The following is a 19279-nucleotide window of genomic DNA, read 5'->3' as shown; positions in this document are numbered from 1 at the left end:
TATAGTATGTGATTTATGAACAAAATAAACAAAACATAGTATTTATCTAGCAGTTTTAAAGTAGTAAAACATTTCAAGACACTTCACAGAAGCATTCTGAATCAAACTGTGACACAAAGTCAGATAATGATCCATGGATAGATAATCAGATGCTTGATCAAAGAGGCAAATTTAAGGAACATCTTAAAGGATAAAAGGGGAGGAAGAAAGTCAGAATGTTTATGGAGGGAAATTGCTTAGTAGCTGGAGACATGGCCACTATTGATAGTGATTAATCAAGGACATTCAAGAGAACAGAAGTGAAGGGACTGATAACTCGGAGGGTCGGACTGCTGAAGGAGATTATCCAGGTTGGAAGGTTCAAGACCACAGAGGAGACTAAAAGAAGAATGAGAACCTTTGGGAGACCCCTTGAAATCTATCTACAGACACCTGATTGATAACCTCAAGATCCAAGCACTAAAGTACATAAAGTGTCAGTTTCTGAGCTGATGCCTGTGAGTCTGAGTGACAATGGTTCTTCTTCATCACATTTTTTTCTGCTCTTTCATCTATTTCTCCTCTCCCACTAACTGGACATGACTTGGAGACACCAGTGTTGGACTGAGGTGTACAAAGTTAAAATTCACACAACACCAAGTTATAGTCCAACAGGTTTATTTGGAAGCACTATCTTTCGGAGCAGCACTGCTCCAAAAGCTAGTGCTTCCAAATAAACCTGTTGGACTATAACTTGGTGTTGTGTGATTTTTAACGAACTGGACAGGTTGTGTTATTAAGTATCTCAAAGGAGGAACAAGGGTAGGATTGTGCTGAGGGAGGTTGGGGAAGCTTGCACTATTTAGTTTGTAAATCAGAAGCAATTGTGTGATATGGATCTAGTGGGACAGGAGAAAGTTTGAATATATTATTGTCACCATGGCCTCAGTTATGGTTGCTCCAGTGATGACAAAAGCTATCTCCCCCAGGGGGTTAAGGACATGCAGCTAACACTGTACTGCTGCTGCTGGATGTGCACCATCTTGTCCTTTAAGATAGAGGGAGGTTTACTAAGGGGTGTGGTGAAAGATGGTTAGATAATGGGGCTATCATGATTAAATAGTCCAAACTGTGGCTAAGGAATGAAATATTGGTGTGAGGCTTACAACATGTCCTTGTTGTGACAGCTAGGTGAAGCTATATATGTTATGTATTAGTTGTGGTTGATAGAGATGGTTGGCAAGTGACTGATGGGCATGTGGTGTATTGTGCAGTGTGTGAGGCTAGTGTTGGGAGAATTTTGCATTTAAAGATGGCCATTTGTGAGGGGAATTAATTTCTTACAGGACTGTATTCTGATCCTCAGGGCTAGACTTGTGGCATTGACCATCAGTTATTTGATTCAGAGAATTTGTCTGGAAGGCCTGACCACTGCCTCCTCCTCTCTACCTTTTCCATCCAAGCATCTAGACCCCTAAAACTGTATGCCAAGTTACAACATGTTTTTCTGACATTGTCATTTGCAACCAGCTCCTTCAGCCAGAATGCATCATCAAGAGGCTTATTGGCTGCCTAAAGCAACAACAATTAGCTTTAAGTAGTGCTTATATCATCCAAATGTGAGTTGTCGGATGAAGCATGCAGCCATTCAGTACTACGTTTAGCACTGACCAAATGCAGCTATCATGCAAATCAGTCGACACAATGAAGTTTGACTCATTGGAAGTAACTGGTACAACTTAATTATGCACTGCGACATCCCCTTGTATTCTTTTTCAGGCCCTGTCTAATTTCACAGGAACTGTTTATTGAATAAATAAACTAGATCTTTATAGCCAAAAGAAGGAAAGCATTAGCATTTTACCATCTTTGCATCCATCAAACATAACTGTGAGACTATGGGAAAATAACATTTCACCTATATGTAGATTTATATGACGTGTGCAAAAAAATCCAATCTGAAGTAACAAACTATAGATCAGTAACTTTCACCCTGTTCTGTCATGCTCAATCCAAGGCCATTGAACGTTGTGCTAAAACACACACATGCTTTGAAAAATTGGCATGTAAGTGGTTTTCTCCATTTATCAACTTCAGAGGATGTAGTGTTTCTGTTTACCAAATTTAAACACAGCCAATCTATCTTGGCTTTTTATCAGTGGTTTTCTGCAGATGCAGATGTAATTACTTGCCAACACGCAACTGTGCTCTAATCCCATTGCTTTTAACATTCACTCTTTTTTTTGTTCAAAGTTTTCTAAAATGTCAGCAGCAGAAATGGTCTCAGATTCAAACACATAGTTCATATATCTCACCTGTGGTACTTTTGTAATTTATTTTCTTGTGGAATTGTAACATGAAAAGCGTTAGTGAAAGGGAGATGAGCCAACCACTGATACGTTCGAGCTGATTATAGCTACTTTACTTGGCTGTCTGATTTCCTCTAGGAAAAACTGTTGTCTGAATGAAATTCCCACTGTGGTCTGGAGACAGACCCCTCTGGAATAACGTAGCAAGCTGTCAGCTTTGATGAATTAGCACTAGAGTTTACTTTATGCTTTAACCACAACTTCAAAGTTTTACTGTTACATTTGTAAATTTAATATCTTTTGTCAACCCAGCCTGGCCATGCATCAAATCTGTCATAGATCACAATAGCATTAAATTTTTATCATATGGCTTTCCTTGTTAGAAAGTGATTTTATGTATCTTGTGAAAATAATGTTTCAGACTAAAGGTCAATATTTTCTTATAGATTTTTGGAAATAAGGTGGGTGTTTGGAATAGACCAATACCTAAGTAGTGTTTCGATGTAGACTTTGAAATGTTATAAGATATTCACCCAGATATTTATGAGGAAATGTTGTGTGTGCCGGTAGGTGATGTAGTACCAGAAGGTTTAAGGCAGCTCCTAATCGCAACCCGATGGACTCGACCACCCAAACAGCCAGACTGAAAGGCTGGATAGCTGTTGGGCTAGAAGATCTGTGGCATCAGGTCACAACTGGGGGCCTGAAGGCAGAAACAAAAGAAGGGTTCATGCAACAAAGGGGACATTGGTGAAAGCTTTCCCAGAAAGATGGAATTGGTGGGTCAGGGTCAGGGTTTGGAGTCATTTTAACAGTCAGGTGATCACAATGCTTGAGTCACAGGGAGGTTAATGGATTTCCTTGTTGAGTTGGGAAAAGCAATCCTGCTTCTCTTGGCCTACAAACAAGGCTGGAAAATCACATACCCATTTGATCCAGCCTGGAAAGTTGCCAACAGGCACTAGATCTGACCCAATGTCTCAGTAAAATACTTAAATAAGGGACTTACATCTGGAGAATATTATAAATCCCTACCTGCTCTATCCCACCTCCAACCCATCGCACGCCCATTTCCAGTCCGCCTTGGAAGTTAACATTATTCTATTGTTTCATTTTTAAAAATTCTGTTTTTGCCATATTCCCTGGTGATGGTACAAACAAAGAAACAAATGGATCTGTCTAGGGAAAGAATGAAGGAGTCTGCTGTCTGAAAACAAGAAGAGAAAAAATACAAGACTGACAAGCCTAAACCAGCGAAGAAAAAGTAATGGGGAAATGTTAGAATCTGAAATTGCTGAACTCAGTGTTGATTCTGGCAAACTATAATGTTTGCATTGAAAGATGGGGTGCTATTCCTTAAGCTCATGTCAAGCTTCAATGAAACACTGCAGCAGGTCAACAAGAGAAAAGTCAGCCTGGGAGCAAGGTGCAGAATTAAAGTAAGAGATAATTAAAGACTAATTTACTTAATTTAAAGTTGTACACATTTTAACTTATATTAAATCATTGATTTCCCTAGTTTGAAGCTATTTATTTCATAAGGTGACAGTAATAATTTAATTACAAAGGTTTACAATACGTTACACATCCATGAAACACCTACCTGCCCACATCTGATGCTGCACCTTGATAGATTTCATGTTCTCTCTGTCTCTGTTTATCCTCACCCAGTGGTCTCAGTTGCTGATTGCACTCTCACTGTGCTTTTGAGCCTCTGGTCCTTTGAACTCGATTAGTCTCAGTCACTGATCTTGCTCTTCTGTGTACCCCATCTCCTACACCCTATTGCTAACCTGATATTTTATGTATTTTTGTATGTCAATAGAACAATTTATTGTTTATTTTTATGTTCCTTGAAAACTTAATTTAATAGTTTCTCTCTGCTCTCCATTTTTGCTCATTTCTTAATCATTTTGTTACGTTCTCCTCTGCTATTCATGAACTTAGTGTATGCCTTTTCCTTTGGTCTTTATTATATCCATATTTCTTTACTCATCTATTACAGGCTAGTTTGTTCCTTTTTTTAGTGGTTTGCATGTTTTTGGTTCTTATGGTCACTGATTTAATTATTTCCTATTGTCATTCTATTTCTACATTCTCAGTATTTATTTCCAGTGTACATTCCCTAGTTCCATTCTATTTCACTTAAAATCAGCATTTCTCCAATGTATTAACTTGGCATCTATTTTACTTATCACTCTCTTAAAACCTAATATGTTGTGATTGCTCTTGTTAAATGCCCCATCCATTTTCTTTCCTTATCTTTTCCAATATTTTTCTCATTAGCAAATCCAGCAGTGCTCCTGTTCTCATTGGGATTTTTACACAATGGAGGGAGGAGTGCATGCATTGGAAAACTCTATTCATTTTAGGTCTTTTATTAGTAGTATTTGGCAGTAGTGAAAACTCCTGTGATTATTATTCTATGTCCTTCATTCATTTAATATTATTGCTTCCATATTTCTTCCTCTATGTCCTTTCCATTATTAGATCATCTGTGATACACTCCAGTTATCAGGACCAATTATTTCTCATCTTTTATTTCAATCTTCATGAATTCTGCTTCTGTTAATTGTGTTCTTTTAATACTGTGAACATTTGTTAATATCCCATTTCTCAACTATCATCGTATTATTCAAATTAATGCAGCAACCTACAGCCTTTTTTTCTTTCCGAGTTCTTTAAGATTAAATTATAATCTACAATATTATAATCTACAATATAATCTACAATGGCGCAGCATGGTGGATCAGTGGTTAGCACTGCTGTCTCTCAGCACCAGGGACCCAGGTTCAATTCCCGTCTCGGGCAACTGTCTGTGTGGAGTTTGCACATTCTCCCAGTGTCTGTGTGGGTTTCCTCCCACAGTCCAAAGACGTGCAGGTCAGATGAATTGGCCATGCTAAATTGCCTGTAGTGTTGGGTGCATTAGTCAGGAGTAAATGTAGGGTGGGTTACTTTTGTGGGTGGCACAGTGGTTAGCACTGCTGCCTCACAGCGCCAGAGACCTGGTTTCAATTCCCGCCTCAGGCGACTCTCTGTGTGGAGTTTGCACATTCTCCCCGTGTCTTCGTGGGTTTCCTCTGGGTGCTCCGATTTCCTCCCACAATCCAAAAATGTGTAGGTTAGGTGGATTGGCCATGCTAAGTTACCCGTGATGTTAGGTGAAGGGGTAAATGTAGGAGAATGGGTCTGGGTGGGTTATGCTTCGGTGGGTTGGTGTGGACTTGTTGGGCCGAAGGGCCTGTTTCCACACTGTAAGTAATCTAATATTTGGTTGTCAGCCCAGTTCTTTATAATGCCATGTTTCAGATGTATATTGTTGTTTGCTGTTTTTCATGCCTTCAGTACTTCATCAATTGTATTTTTGTGTGGATTATTATGTTGTCTATGCTTTGGACACTTCAACTAGTTTCTACATAAACTCATTTACTTGGGTACTATACTTGGGAGACAAACAAAAAGGGTTAGTGTTAACTTACAATTTAATGTAATTTTATTCACAAAATTACAAAATTACAAAAGGGGCCATATGGTTGAATATTATGTATAAGCCTGCTCTTTCATGATAAAACCATGATTCTTCCATTAATTACTGTACCAGTTGCATCATTATCTTTGTTGCAATCCTTATCAAAACTACTGGTGGCTACCAGTTTAGGACCAGGTACTTATCCATGTAGTTAAACTTGGTCAGGCTACGCAGTCGGCTCTGATGAACTTGAGAAAGATTGGTCTCGCACTTCTCTTTCTTTCCAGGTGTTTGAAGATCCAATTGAGACTTCACTGAGGGAATTGCTATGAGGGGTTCCTCCTTATCCCTCCTTGCTGAATCTTTCCAGAATTTTGTCTGGCCCTTAGCCAATCGATCTTCCAGGTCAAGGCCACAATGTCCAATGGGATCCCCATGGTCTTGGCAAGAACCTGGGATGCCAGTGAACCACTTGCTCTACTCCAATACAAAAACCCGCCTTGTTTTCCAGGGCGCGTCCAGGCTTATCCTTGCCTGTTTAGAACATAGAACATGACAGCCTTTGGCCCCCATATCCATGCCAGTCATGATGCCATTCTAAAGTAATCCCTTCTGCCTGTACATGGTCCATTTCCCTCTATCCCTTGCCTGTTCATGTGTCTACCCATATGCCTCTTAAATGTTGCCATCATATCTACTTCTAACACCTCTCCAGGCAGCACATTCCATGCACCCACTACCCTCTGCTTAACAAATTTGCCTTGCACATCTCCTCGGAAGTTTGCCCTTCTCATCCATGCCCTTATGTGGATGCTTTGTGCTTGGCCTGTCCTGAAAGTCACATCAGGCCTAGCTGTTCAAAGGTTGCCCATTCTGGTTCTGAATCATTAGATGTAACTTATACATCTAATTTACATGCAATTCCTTTTACTTTGTTTTTAATGGCCTTTTTATGCTCCTATTTTATATCTGCATTCCCTCATATAAGAACAGAGGTCAGAATTTAATGCCCTGTGCATTAGATGTGAACATAGAACATAGAACATAGAACATAGAACATAGAACAATACAGCGCAGAACAGGCCCTTCGGCCCACGATGTTGTGCCGAACATTTGTCCTAGCTTAAGCACCTATCCATGTACCTATCCAATTGCCGCTTAAAGGTCACCAACAATTCTGACTCTGCCATTCCCACAGGCAGCACATTCCATGCCCCCACCACTCTCTGGGTAAAGAACCTACCCCTGACATCCCCCCTATACCTTCCACCCTTCACATTAAATTTATGTCCCCTTGTAACACTCTGTTGTACCCGGGGAAAAAGTCTCTGACTGTCTACTCTATCTATTCCCCTGATCATCTTATAAACCTCTATCAAGTCACCCCTCATCCTTCGCTGTTCCAATGAGAAAAGGCCTAGCACTCTCAACCTATCCTTGTACGACCTATTCTCCATTCCAGGCAACATCCTGGTAAATCTCTTCTGCATCCTCTCCAAAGCTTCCACATCTTTCCTAAAGTGAGGCGACCAGAACTGCACACAGTACTCCAAATGTGGCCTTACCAAGGTCCTGTACAGCTGCAACATCATCTCACGACTCTTGAATTCAATCCGTCTGCTAATGAACATTAATACACCATAGGCCTTCTTACAAGCTCTATCCACCTGAGTGGCAACTTTCAAAGAGCTATGAATATAGACCCCAAGATCCCTCTGCTCCTCCATCTTACTAAGAACCCTACCGTTAACCCTGTATTCCACATTTTTATTTGTCCTTCCAAAATGGACAACCTCACACTTGGCAGGGTTGAACGCCATCTGCCACTCCTCAGCCCAGCTCTGCATCATATTTAAGTCCCTTTGCAGCCGACAACAGCCCTCCTCACTGTCCACAACTCCACCTATCTTCGTATCATCTGCAAATTTACTGACCCACCCTTCGACTCCCTTTTTCAAGTCATTAATAAAAATTACAAACAGCAGAGGACCCAGAACTGATCCCTACGGAACTCCACTTGTAACTGGGCTCCAGGCTGAATATTTACCATCTACCACCACTCTCTGACTTTGACCGGTTAGCCAGTTCTCTATCCAATTGGCCAAATTTCCCACTATCCCATGCCTCCTGACTTTCCGCATAAGCCTACCATGGGGAACCTTGTCAAATGCCTTACTAAAATCCATGTACACTACATCCACTGCTCTACCCTCATCCACATGCTTGGTCACCTCCTCAAAGAATTCAATAAGACTTGTAAGGCAAGACCTACCCCTTACAAATCCATGTTGGCTGTCAAACTGCTTGACTAATCAGGAACTTCACCACTGAAGTTTCACCCTGATTCTCAGGAGAAAGTGGGGGTCAGAGAAGACCCCTTCCACTGCCCAACTTGGCAGGCACACCCCACTGGTGTGTCCCGGCAGCATGAATTTCCCAGCTGCCAGGACAATTGGGCCCAAGGTGAATTAAGGTCCTTCAGTGATCAATGGTGGCAAGCAAAGACTTTCTCACATAAAATGTAGATTGTGAGGTCACAAGTGTCTCTTTGGGGTGAACCCACTCAATTACTTGCCCTTTTCGCCACCTCTAGGGAGGAGGGTAATCCTACCTATAAGAATTAAGAGTATGATTAGACTACGTGGCATATTTAACCAGTTCCTCCATTTCATATGAGCTTGGCTCATCTTTGGCTTCAGCTCCACTCCCTCCCACTCCCAATATTCCTTGATTCCCTGAGAGTCCAAAAATCTGTCAATCTCAACCTTAAGTGTATTTAATATGGGGCATCTACTACCCTCTGAGGCAGAAAATTTCAAAGATGAACAGCCCTTTTGAGTCATGCATTTCACCTCCTCGCAGCCCTGAGTGACGGCCCTCTTATTCTGAGATGTTTTAGATTTCCCAGACAGGGAAACATGCCCATTTGTCTTTCTCAAGTTTCTTTGTTCTGTCCTGTATAGTATATTTATTTGACATTTTATATTAGATATTTCATATACATCTGATTCCTTTCAGCTTGCTTTGAGCCTTCAAAAATCCTAAATTTGAATAGTCATGAAGTGAATCAAACAATGCACCATGTTTTGAGACCACTAGGGAACACAGTACCTTCATTTTTCAACTTGTACAGAAGAAATTCTATCAGTAAGAATCCATAACCAACCAAACAGTGCAGCAAGATTGTCAGGGAAACTGAGATACCTATTTTTGTCAAATGTCCAAATGATCTCCCTTTCCTTCCTCCTATCAGAATACATTGAGGCACATTAATTGACAAACCAGCAGGACCTAAGGAAAGTTGAAGCAAAAAAGCAATACTAATTTATACTTCCAGTGTCGCTATGGCTGTGCCACTAAGAATATTTGTTTACTTATTATCTGTAATGCCAGTGGGAATCTGATGAGATGATAGGTATAACATTAGAGTCTGTCTGAACATACATAACATGCATTCAGATGGAACAAAGTTCATGACGAGTGAAATCTTTAAACTGATCTGATAACTTGCATATCATGAGTTTAGTTTAAATCCCACTTACTATTATATGAAGATTCAAAAATGTTCATAGGTTTATCAGTTTCTAACTACAACAATTCATATAATGTCGTGCCTTTAACAGAAAAAATACATCTATATCATCATCAAGCATTACATTTCTGTTGTTCAGAAAGTTTTGTTCTCAAGGTTGTCAGTTGTAATTGTAATTAAATACTTAATCTTCCAATACTGTGCCTATCTTCCACAGTTTGAACAACCTGGATTCAATTAGAGGTGCACAAGAATTGACAGGAGAGAATTAGAAAGCAATGATACGTTAAGAACAAACCAGAAATGCTGGAAACACTTAGTAGGTCAGTCAGTATCTGTGCAATGATGTGAAACCTCCATCAGAACTTTAAAAGAATACAGATGAACTGCATTTAAAATGAAAAGAACAAAAGGAAACAAGGAAACACATATACATAATACTCACATATACATTCTCTCACAGTTTAAGTCTGCAGTTTAAATGCGAAATAAAATTCAGGTTATGCACAATGACCATTACTGAGACATGTAATGCAGAGGCCATGTCTGTGCAATGGCCCACAACTGTTAAGACTTGACAGTTTCACAAATGGAACAGAAAATGCAAAAATGATTTTAGGTTTCGAAACAAGGGATAGTTGTGTTTATTAGAAAGAACTATTTTTCATAAGTTACTTTCCACATTTGTAATTATTATAAGTTTTATTCTAGGATTATATAATATGCTATGTATCAAAGTTGCACTGCATAACAAGTCAAATAAATTTGACTTTTTTTTTCCCAAGCATCTGGATGGTGGCTTTTTGTCAATAGAAATCTGTTCCCATAAATGTCTTTTGATAAATCATCTTCCTCTAATTAAAATTTGTTCTAAATAACATACTTGATGCAATTCAGATGCAGTGGATGCATTGAAGTAGATATAGGTTTTGATTTTAATTAAAGTTGAATTCCAATGAGATATCAATATTTTTATCTCAATTTTTATGGAATTATACTTGTGAATAAAAAGAGATGGTGAACTGAACAGATACAATGCAAATATTTAACTATTATTTTGAATTTAGATTTGGAATATTCCCAACCCCTGATCAACATGGGCAACATGGGTTAGACAATTGGAAAAAGTGAGACAAAATTTTAAATTTCTGTCTAAGGTTTAAGCAGTCAGATCAGAATCTCACTTGTGAGCAGGGAGTGATCTACTTGCATGTATTAACATCTCATTATTATCTAAGCTGACCTGATTTACATGCAGGTCAGTACTTTCCCCAACAATGGAGAGATGGTAGTGGTCTCCAACATGAATGGGTACTAGGCATTTGCAGCTTCCCATGATCTTTTCCAGGCATCTACCTTGGCCAGCATTCCCAATTATCTCAGGACATGCTCTGTTAATAGCAACAACCTGACTCTCATTACCCCCTCCCTGACTAGAGAGAATGAAATCAGACAAGCAAAGGCTTAATTCTATCATCCTGACACATCTCAGACTCACCTCTTCAATACTGCACTGAAGCTCACCAATACCTTCCAGACCATCTTAGAAACACGGACATGCTTGAAGTTCACCTCAGGGCTTTTAGCTTGCTCTCTTAAGAAGAGAGACTACTTTGTGCCTAATTGATGTTCGCAGTAGCCTCTCCTTGCCTTTTAGCATGGAAACAAAGCCAGGCAGCCTGTCATGTTTGGCAACAATGAACAGTCAAGGGAATGGATATGTAAAGCACCATGCTACACCAGCAACATACATGGCAAACACACTGCATTAGCTTCAATCAAATGACCATGTCTCAAAATATAACGAAAGTAGCCTTCAGTCAATGGGGACTGTCGTCAGTTAATGGGTGTTGCCACAGTCAGTCAAAGGTACCATCCAAACTCAGCAATCTCACACTGCATTGTGACCACCATCTCGTAATGCACCTGACATAATCAATAGAAAAGGTGTTCATTTGGTCAATGTACAAGTCATTGTGATCATTGGTATCACATTGTAGAAGTATGCATCAGGTCCCCTGGAAATGCAATGATGGCTATATCCTTGTTAGCTTTCAGAACCTGCTTCATTTCAAAGGCCAGGTGCACTGCAAGGAAGGATGCTGGGAGACAAGAGCTATCCTGTGCAAACATTACTGATGACTTTGTTATGGAACCCTGTGCAGACTCTAAGCATAACTATAATGCAGCCATTCTTCAACCAAGGCCATCTGGGAGCAGACGAAAGGCCTTCTGAAGATGAGGTTCCTTTCTTTGGCTCAGTTTGGGGTGGAAGCTTGCAGTACTCTCCAGACATTGTACGCTGCATAACCCTTGCATGTTGTGCTCTGCATAACTGGAGCAGATAAAGATGAGATGTGAAGGACATTGAAGAGCTGGGAGAGTGGCAGGAATGTTCCAATGAGGAGACTGAGCAATAGGAACATCATCTTCACTGTGATAGACCAGTGCAGTGCTGGGCACAAGAAGCCAAACAGGATTTAATTGACATTGCTTCCAATAGATCTCAGTTTGATGAAGACACCATTCAGTGACTTAAATTTATTGTTGTTCGAAAGACAAGCAGCCCTGACTGCTCCCAGAAACAAATGCAGCTTTTTTTGTTTCTTCTTTCTCCTTTCCTGTTGTTTCATAAGTTAACTTTAACAACATTTTCAGCATGTTACAATATGTAACACTTCCACATTGAACAATGATGAAATGTTATGCTGTGGTGAGTGTGAGGGAAAGTGTAGTGCAGTTAAGATTAAGTAGCTTTGTTCTTGTAGCTGCAGAAACAGTGACGGTCGGTCAGGCAGGTTATAATTTAAAGTGCTAATATATTTATGAATGTGATATTCTGTTAGCAATGAAGTGTCATCCATGCCACCTATGTGCCTTCAGAAGCTTTTCTTTTTCATTCCCTCTCCACTCTGTCTACTATAAAGGGCTATTCCTGGCTGGCAGCATTTGGCTTGGTGCACAGCTGAGCTTTAAAATTGCTGTTGTTGACACAAATCCCAAAGGTGTTGTTGGCAGCAAGTACTTCTGCAAGGGCAGCACTATAGAGGTGTGCTTGTTGAGGTGAGCTATGGAGAATTGTATGAGATAACGCACTGGAGCTCTGAGTGAGAACCCCCATGAAAGTTCTCGAAATCCGGTTAGCCAATTTTTGGGAAAATTCAGCCTTTTAGCTTTGGGCATCAAGATAAGTTTTATGCAAAGTAGGCTTGTTTTAAATGTTACAGCAACCATTGAGAATTGATTTAGTTGTAAACATTAGTATTATGTGAAGTGTTTTAATCTTCTGCTGATGATCCCAATCTAACTTGCACATACTATAACAAATGCCGCATATTGTTAGCAACGTTATGCTGGAATCTTAGTTTTCAAACCAAATATGTTAATTAATTAGTCTTTCCTCTCTTTGCAATGTGTGTCCTATTCATATTTATGAGAACTGATAAAGAAGAAAGAGGATATAACAAGTACCATTGCATTGAGTTGCACACTTAACCTTAACCCTGTTTTTTCTTTTCAGATATCCTTTTCCCACAGTATTTAGCAGCTGTAGCAAGAAAGATCTGGACAGTAGCCTGGAAAAGGGAGTTGGAATGTGTCTCTTCAACATGCCAGAAGTAAAAGAGCTCTATGGTGGGCAGAAGTGTGGCAATGGTTACGTGGAAGAAGGCGAGGAGTGTGACTGTGGTGAACTCGAAGTAAGGCAATAAAAGAGGCACTGAATTTGTTTCTTAGTTGTGTACAATTTACAATTCACTCTTTGGGGATGAGTGTCAAGCTTAATTCTGAGCTGAAGTTTTTCACAAAGTAAGTGCAGAATAGCAATGTTTATGGCCAACATACTTAATGTAACTATATATTGTATTAACTAGCACTATTGTAAATCACTGTTTGAACAAAAGACACAACTGAATCTAAATCCCATGTGTGTTATCAAAATGTTCATATATGAAGTAGTAAAAACATCAATTTCTAAACCACACAACCCACACTTTGAAACATTTTGCATGCTGTCCCAGAATAATATTGTACATTATCTGCATAAACTTACAACAAAACAAGGTAAAGTTGCCATAGTCCCAGAGGACTATAGGCCTGCTCTCTCATTAGAGATACAACCCAAACTGTTGGTATCATTATCCAGCAGTCCAGCCAAAGAAGGTGGGTTCAATTCCCACACCAGATGGTGTTAGCATGAAGGACTCTTCTTCTCAAACTTTCCCCACACCTGAGACATGGTGACACTCAGGTCAAACCAGTACTAGTTGTCTCTCTCTAATGAGAAAGCCACCCTGTGGTCTGTAGGACAATGGTGAACTTACCTTTTATAGATAAAGCAATAGAGACAAAAATCCTGCAATGAACAATAGACACTGCAAGTAGTGGGTTAATTCACTTTTATCTGAAAGAATAGATAACGTTGGAATGAACGGCCTTCCTTTAGAGAAATAAATACAACATGCCATCTGACCATTTCCGAATAGTGGTAGTGGCAACAAAAAGTGATGCCTTTGACCAAAGACATTGAAAACTTCTGTGTCAAGTTGTCAACTGTTCCATTAAGAAAATATTCGAGGACAGAAACGAGAGAACCTAAGTCTGTACTGGTGACCAAGGTTTGGTGAGATATCTAAATTAGACATGTATAGTGAGTTTGTTGTGGCTTTCAGAAATGTTATCAGTCAATCAAATGAGCTAATTTATTTTATTGCATTTTCCAATCATCACTCCTATGGAATAAATGAAAATCTGAATGTAGCATGCAGAATCATTCAGACAATTATATCAATAGATGACTTATTTTTTAGAAAATGGCTCAAAATTATTGAGATTTGCATCTTTCAATGTATGCAGACAAGCTCTTGTGCACTGTTACCTAATAATAATTACAAGTCAAAATGTTTTCCTATTGTATTGTCTATTGATCTGATTATTGAGTATAAATGTATGGACATAAATAAATCTGCTTTTTTTGAGGAATGTACCAACCCCTGCTGTAATGCAAGTACCTGCACTCTGAAGCCAGAAGCAGTTTGTGCTCATGGACTTTGCTGCAAAGATTGCAAGGTAACAGAATTTTTTGAGAACTTGGGTTACTTCTCCCTCAAAAAAACAACTTTGTATCCTCAGTTTCGAAACCATGAATCTTCATAAATACACATCTCTGAAGCTGAACAGAATTTAATAGATGTGGCAGGGATACCGAATGGTAGCAGCATTGTCCCGGACATGTTCTGGATGCCCAATGGGATTTACTCCTTCTTTTGAGCCTCTCAGCTCATGTGAAGGAAATTTCTCTCCAGAGATTCTGGTGCAGGATGGATAACCTTCCCAGAGAGCTGCTGACCAATCAAATCTTCATTATCAGTGAACACCATCAGCAGCAGTGACCAGAGCCAGTGCAGATGTGTGGCCATGAAGGAAGATCAGCGATGGAATCTCAGAGCTAACATAAGTGGGATGGGGTGGCAGGAGCTCCCTTTAGCACCTCAGTGACAGCAGGAAAAGGAGATCCAAAGGAGAACCACTGTGATTCAGTAGTTAGCACTGCTGCCTCACAGCTCCAGAAATCCAGGTTCAAATCCAGCCTCAGATGAGTGTCTGTGTGGAGCTTTTAAATTCTATCTGTGTCTGCGTGGGTTTCCTCCAGATATTCCAGTTGCCTCCCACAGTCCAAAGACATGCAGGTTGGATAAATTGGCCATGTTAAATTGCCCCATAGTGTCCAGGCTAGGTGGATTAGCCATGGTAAAGCAGTGTTATGGGGGTGGGTCTGGGTGAGATGCTCTCGAGAGGGTTGGTGTGGACTCAATGTGCTGAATGGCCAGATTTCATACTGTACAGCTTCTAGGATGGTATGAATGTGGTGGGGTGTGCTGTCCTTTACTAGAGCCCTCTGTTCTGCAGGTGCCCTCAGCCATCTCACTCTACCTTCCTCTTTCTTGGCAGGCTCCAGACCGACCTGCCAGGGTATTCCTGGTGGGAGACCCACATTTAGTACCCTCACTGGCTGCTGCCTCAATGCCATTGGCTGTCAAATGAGGTCCTAAAGTGGTTGCTTAAGAGCCTCGATTGTTTTCCAGACAGGATGGCCATCCTCAAGCCTTCCTGATATGAACTAAATCAGAAGGAGGTAGAAAAGGAAGGCAATGGCAATCTCCACTCAAGTTCTTCCTTCCCAATTATTTTCCCCCTCCCCCCACCAACTGCCTCTAGATCCACTCTGCAGAGTCATTGCTTGCCACCCACTGCGTGTAAAATGATATGAAATAGAGAGTCAGGATGAGCTGCATTTATCAGATAATTAATAGATGTAGTACCCAATGCAGAAACTCAATCAAAAGGTGAATGTTGCACTACATTGGTAAAACATTGTGCTTGCCAAGGCATTTGGATCCACGTGTGATTTTTCAGAGAGTGGACTTATAGTTTTGGTTGGAATGCCAGACCAAGCAATAAGGTGAGATGATTTTGGTTATACATAGCAATTCTGAACACAAGGTGGGTGAAGTTTGTCTCCAAATACTTTACACACCTAGATTTGTTCTTCCCAAATTTGCTGCCCCTCCACAACTTCAACCCCAAGGCTCCACTGTCTTCTAAATTCAGTAGGTCATATTCCTTGTCCTTCTTCAAATTTTCGGAGTGCTGCTCCTTCATCAAAGTCACAATGTACTCGAGATACATAGACCCTTCCTTGGGGTGGAGGATACACTAAGCTATGTTAGTCACACATCTATTGGTATTCAGTCATGTAGCAGTATTGTTAAATAAGTGAGAAAACTCAATTTCTGTGGTATAGGAATGGGATATGAATATAAATAAATTAGCTCATATTAAAGGTGAAAGATTTGCATGCTATACATTTTAAACAGATCTCATTTCTATTATGGAAATACTCAACAGATCAAGCAACATATGTGAAGAAACAGAAATCAGCTATCGGGCCTCAGAGTCCTTCCTCAGGAAAGGAAAGCTCGATAAGGTTCCACATGGTAAACTGGTTAGTAAAATTAGATCACATGGGATCCAGGGGGAGCTAGCCAATTGGATATAAAATTGGCTTGATGGTAGGATTAAAGGGTGATGGTTGAGGGTTGTTTTTCAGACTGGATGCCTGTGGCCAGCCACAAGGATCAATGCTTGATCCACTACTTTTCGTCATTCATAGTAATGATCTGGATGTGAATATAGAAGACATGGTTAATAAATTTGCAGATTACAGCAAAATAGGGGGGTATAGTGGATAGTGAAGGAGATTACCTCAGAGTACAACAGGATCTGATAGGCCAGTGGGCTGAGGAGTGGCAGATGGAGTTTAATTTAAATATGTGTGAGGTGTTGAATTTTGGTAAGGCAAGCCAGGGCAGGACATGTAGAGGTAGGTTCCCAGGGAGTGTTGCTCAACAAAGAGACCTAGGGGTGCAGGTGCATAGTTCCTTTAAAGTGGAGTCATAGTTGGACAGGATGGTGAAGAAGGCATTTGGCCTGTTTGCTTTCATTCATCAGAACATTGAATAGAGGAGTTGGGACATCATGTTGTGGCTTTATGGGACATTGCCCAGACCACTTATAGAATATTGCATACAATTCTAGTTGCCTTTCTATAAGAAGGATATTGTTAAACTTGAGAGGTTGCAGAAAAGATTTACAAGGACATTGCCAGGACCGAATGATTTGAGTTATAGGGAGAAGCTTCATAGAGTCATAGAGATGTACAGCATGGAAACAGACCCTTCGGTCCAACCCGTCCATGCCGACCAGATATCCCAACCCAATCTAGTCCCACCTGCCAGCGCCCGGCCCATATCCCTCCAAACCCTTCCTATTCATATACCCATCCAAATGCCTCTTAAATGTTGCAATTGTACCAGCCTCCACTACATCCTCTGGCAGCTCATTCCATACACGTATCACCCTCTGCATGAAAACGTTGCCCTTTAGGTCTCTTTTATATCTTTCCCCTCTCACCCTAAACCTATGCCCTCTAGTGCTGGACTCCCCGATCCCAGGGAAAAGACGTTGCCTATTTATCCTATCCATGAACCTCATAATTTTGTAAACCTCTATAAGGTCACCCCGCAGCCTCCAATGCTCCAGGGAAAACAGCCCCAACCTGTTCAACCTCTCCCTGTAGCTCAGATCCTCCAACCCTGGCAACATCCTTAGAGGTTTATAAAATTATGAAGGGCATGGATAAGGTGAATAGCTTAGTTTTTTTCCCTAGGCCGGGGAGTCCAAAACTAGAGGTCATAGTTTTAAGGTGAGAGGGGAAAGATTTAAAAAGGATTTGAGGGTTGCAGCTCTTTTTCAAATTGTAATCATCTTTAATATCTTCAAGTCTACTGAAGACTTTAAGACTCCATGATTAACTGATGAACTTCAATTACTCTTCAAATTCTGCCCAACTTACTGAGTAAATTTTGTATATTTTTCTGTTCTTGTTTTCAGATTTCCAGTCTCACCATTTATGTTCTTGTTGCTTGCATCTCTCTCTTCCTTTTTTTAGTTTTATTCCAAATCTTTAGAAACTAACATTTTCATCTTCTACAAAGTGTGAATTGATCAAATGGTTCTCTTATTGTACATTGTGAGTAAGCATCACCTTCAATATCACTGCAAATGTTTTCATTGTTCTAATGGCAGTTTGAAATGCAGTAGCTTACTTACTTTACTCTTCTGTGGTCAAGTGATCAATGTTTTAAATGTGATGAATGTGACAAGCTTTGTCAAGTTTCAGCTTTATCGGTAAAGCTGATGGAAGCCTGTGTTGAAGTAGCGCCCAGGGAATGCTGGCCAATTTATTACTGATTCACTGGGGACATCTATGGGTCAAGTTAAAGATCAGTTGTATGAGGAAAGATTGTTTTTAGTTAATCTATAGTCTTTATCCATTTGATACAATACCATGTAGAGTAGCAGATTGGTATAAGTGTGTTCTAGTTCTGCAACAGAGTATGAGGTCAATGAGATAACGTTCCACCTTCCAGCTGCTACCAGGCAGAAATTCAACCATTGTGTATAGACATTTATTTGTGAAAAAGGCACAATTTTACTACCACTTAAGTTGATGGGAGGGATACAGAATGTGATATATTTCCAAATTACTGGAATGTTTTGCCAGCATATGAGGGCCTCTGCTGGTGGTGCAAAGGTGGAAAATTACCCATTAGAAGGAGAATAGAAGAAAAGATTTTAAACATACATAATGTGACCCTTCTATATATCTTCAATCAATCTGTTTATATTGGAAATGAGGACTGTGTTTGGCTTGGGTTACATGGCATTTGTATTAATAGCAATATATGAGAAGACCCAGCCAATGATTTGATTTAATTTTAATGGCAATTATTTCCCTTATGCAAATTGACAGGAAAATCATTCCATCAACATTTTGGTAGAAATGCTGCCAAAAGTGTATGTGATGGCCCCTCAGGATGAGTATGTTATTTGGTCATGGCACGAGACTGCACATGTTGCCTTTTAACCTGGGAGGCTGTTGTCCTGCAGCTACCACAGTTCTGGCTGGCCAAGAAATTCTCTCGTTCTTACCATCTGCCATACTTTCATCTGAAGGATTTATAAATTGCTATTCAACCTGTTTGGCCACGTTATGATACAACTTTTCTCAAGTCCTGAGGTGGGACTACAGAGGTAGGAACACTACCATGATGCAATACGACCTCCTGTGCTGTTAGAAGTGTGATTTCCACACGTGGCTTGATTCAACGCTAATTGCCATAAATTTCCCAAACTTATTTAAATATTTTCAGTGGGTTTATTCATGTGTTCCTAACTGTCCTTAGGAGCTTATCATTAGAGAGATGTTGGGGTGGGAAATGATTGTTGCTAAAGAATTCTAAAACCTCGAGAAGCTTAAGAAGCCAGTCAGATCCCCAAATGCATGTTGTAGCCTCATTTTGTTAAAGGACATCATACCTATGATGGACATTGCTGCAATGTCTTCCTCTGAGACAACTTCTACAA

At 40.2% G+C, this 19279-nt stretch overlaps 1 protein-coding gene across 3 annotated transcripts in view; it reads left to right on the top strand.

The window, feature by feature from the left end:
• adam12a (ADAM metallopeptidase domain 12a) overlaps positions 1-19279 on the top strand; it is a 350417-nt gene that overhangs the window by 274806 nt on the left and 56332 nt on the right. For all 3 annotated transcript variants that reach the window (XM_072557568.1, XM_072557567.1, XM_072557569.1), the window contains 2 exons: positions 12813-12990; positions 14270-14359. In XM_072557568.1, coding sequence (XP_072413669.1) covers positions 12813-12990; positions 14270-14359 — 268 coding nt within the window. The remainder of the gene's footprint in view (positions 1-12812; positions 12991-14269; positions 14360-19279) is intronic.

The sequence above is a fragment of the Chiloscyllium punctatum genome, chromosome 38 (genome assembly GCF_047496795.1).
Source record: "Chiloscyllium punctatum isolate Juve2018m chromosome 38, sChiPun1.3, whole genome shotgun sequence".
NCBI classification, from domain to species: domain Eukaryota; kingdom Metazoa; phylum Chordata; class Chondrichthyes; order Orectolobiformes; family Hemiscylliidae; genus Chiloscyllium; species Chiloscyllium punctatum.
The sequence above is the reverse complement of the archived record's forward strand: the minus strand, read 5'-3'. Positions and strand labels throughout refer to the sequence as shown.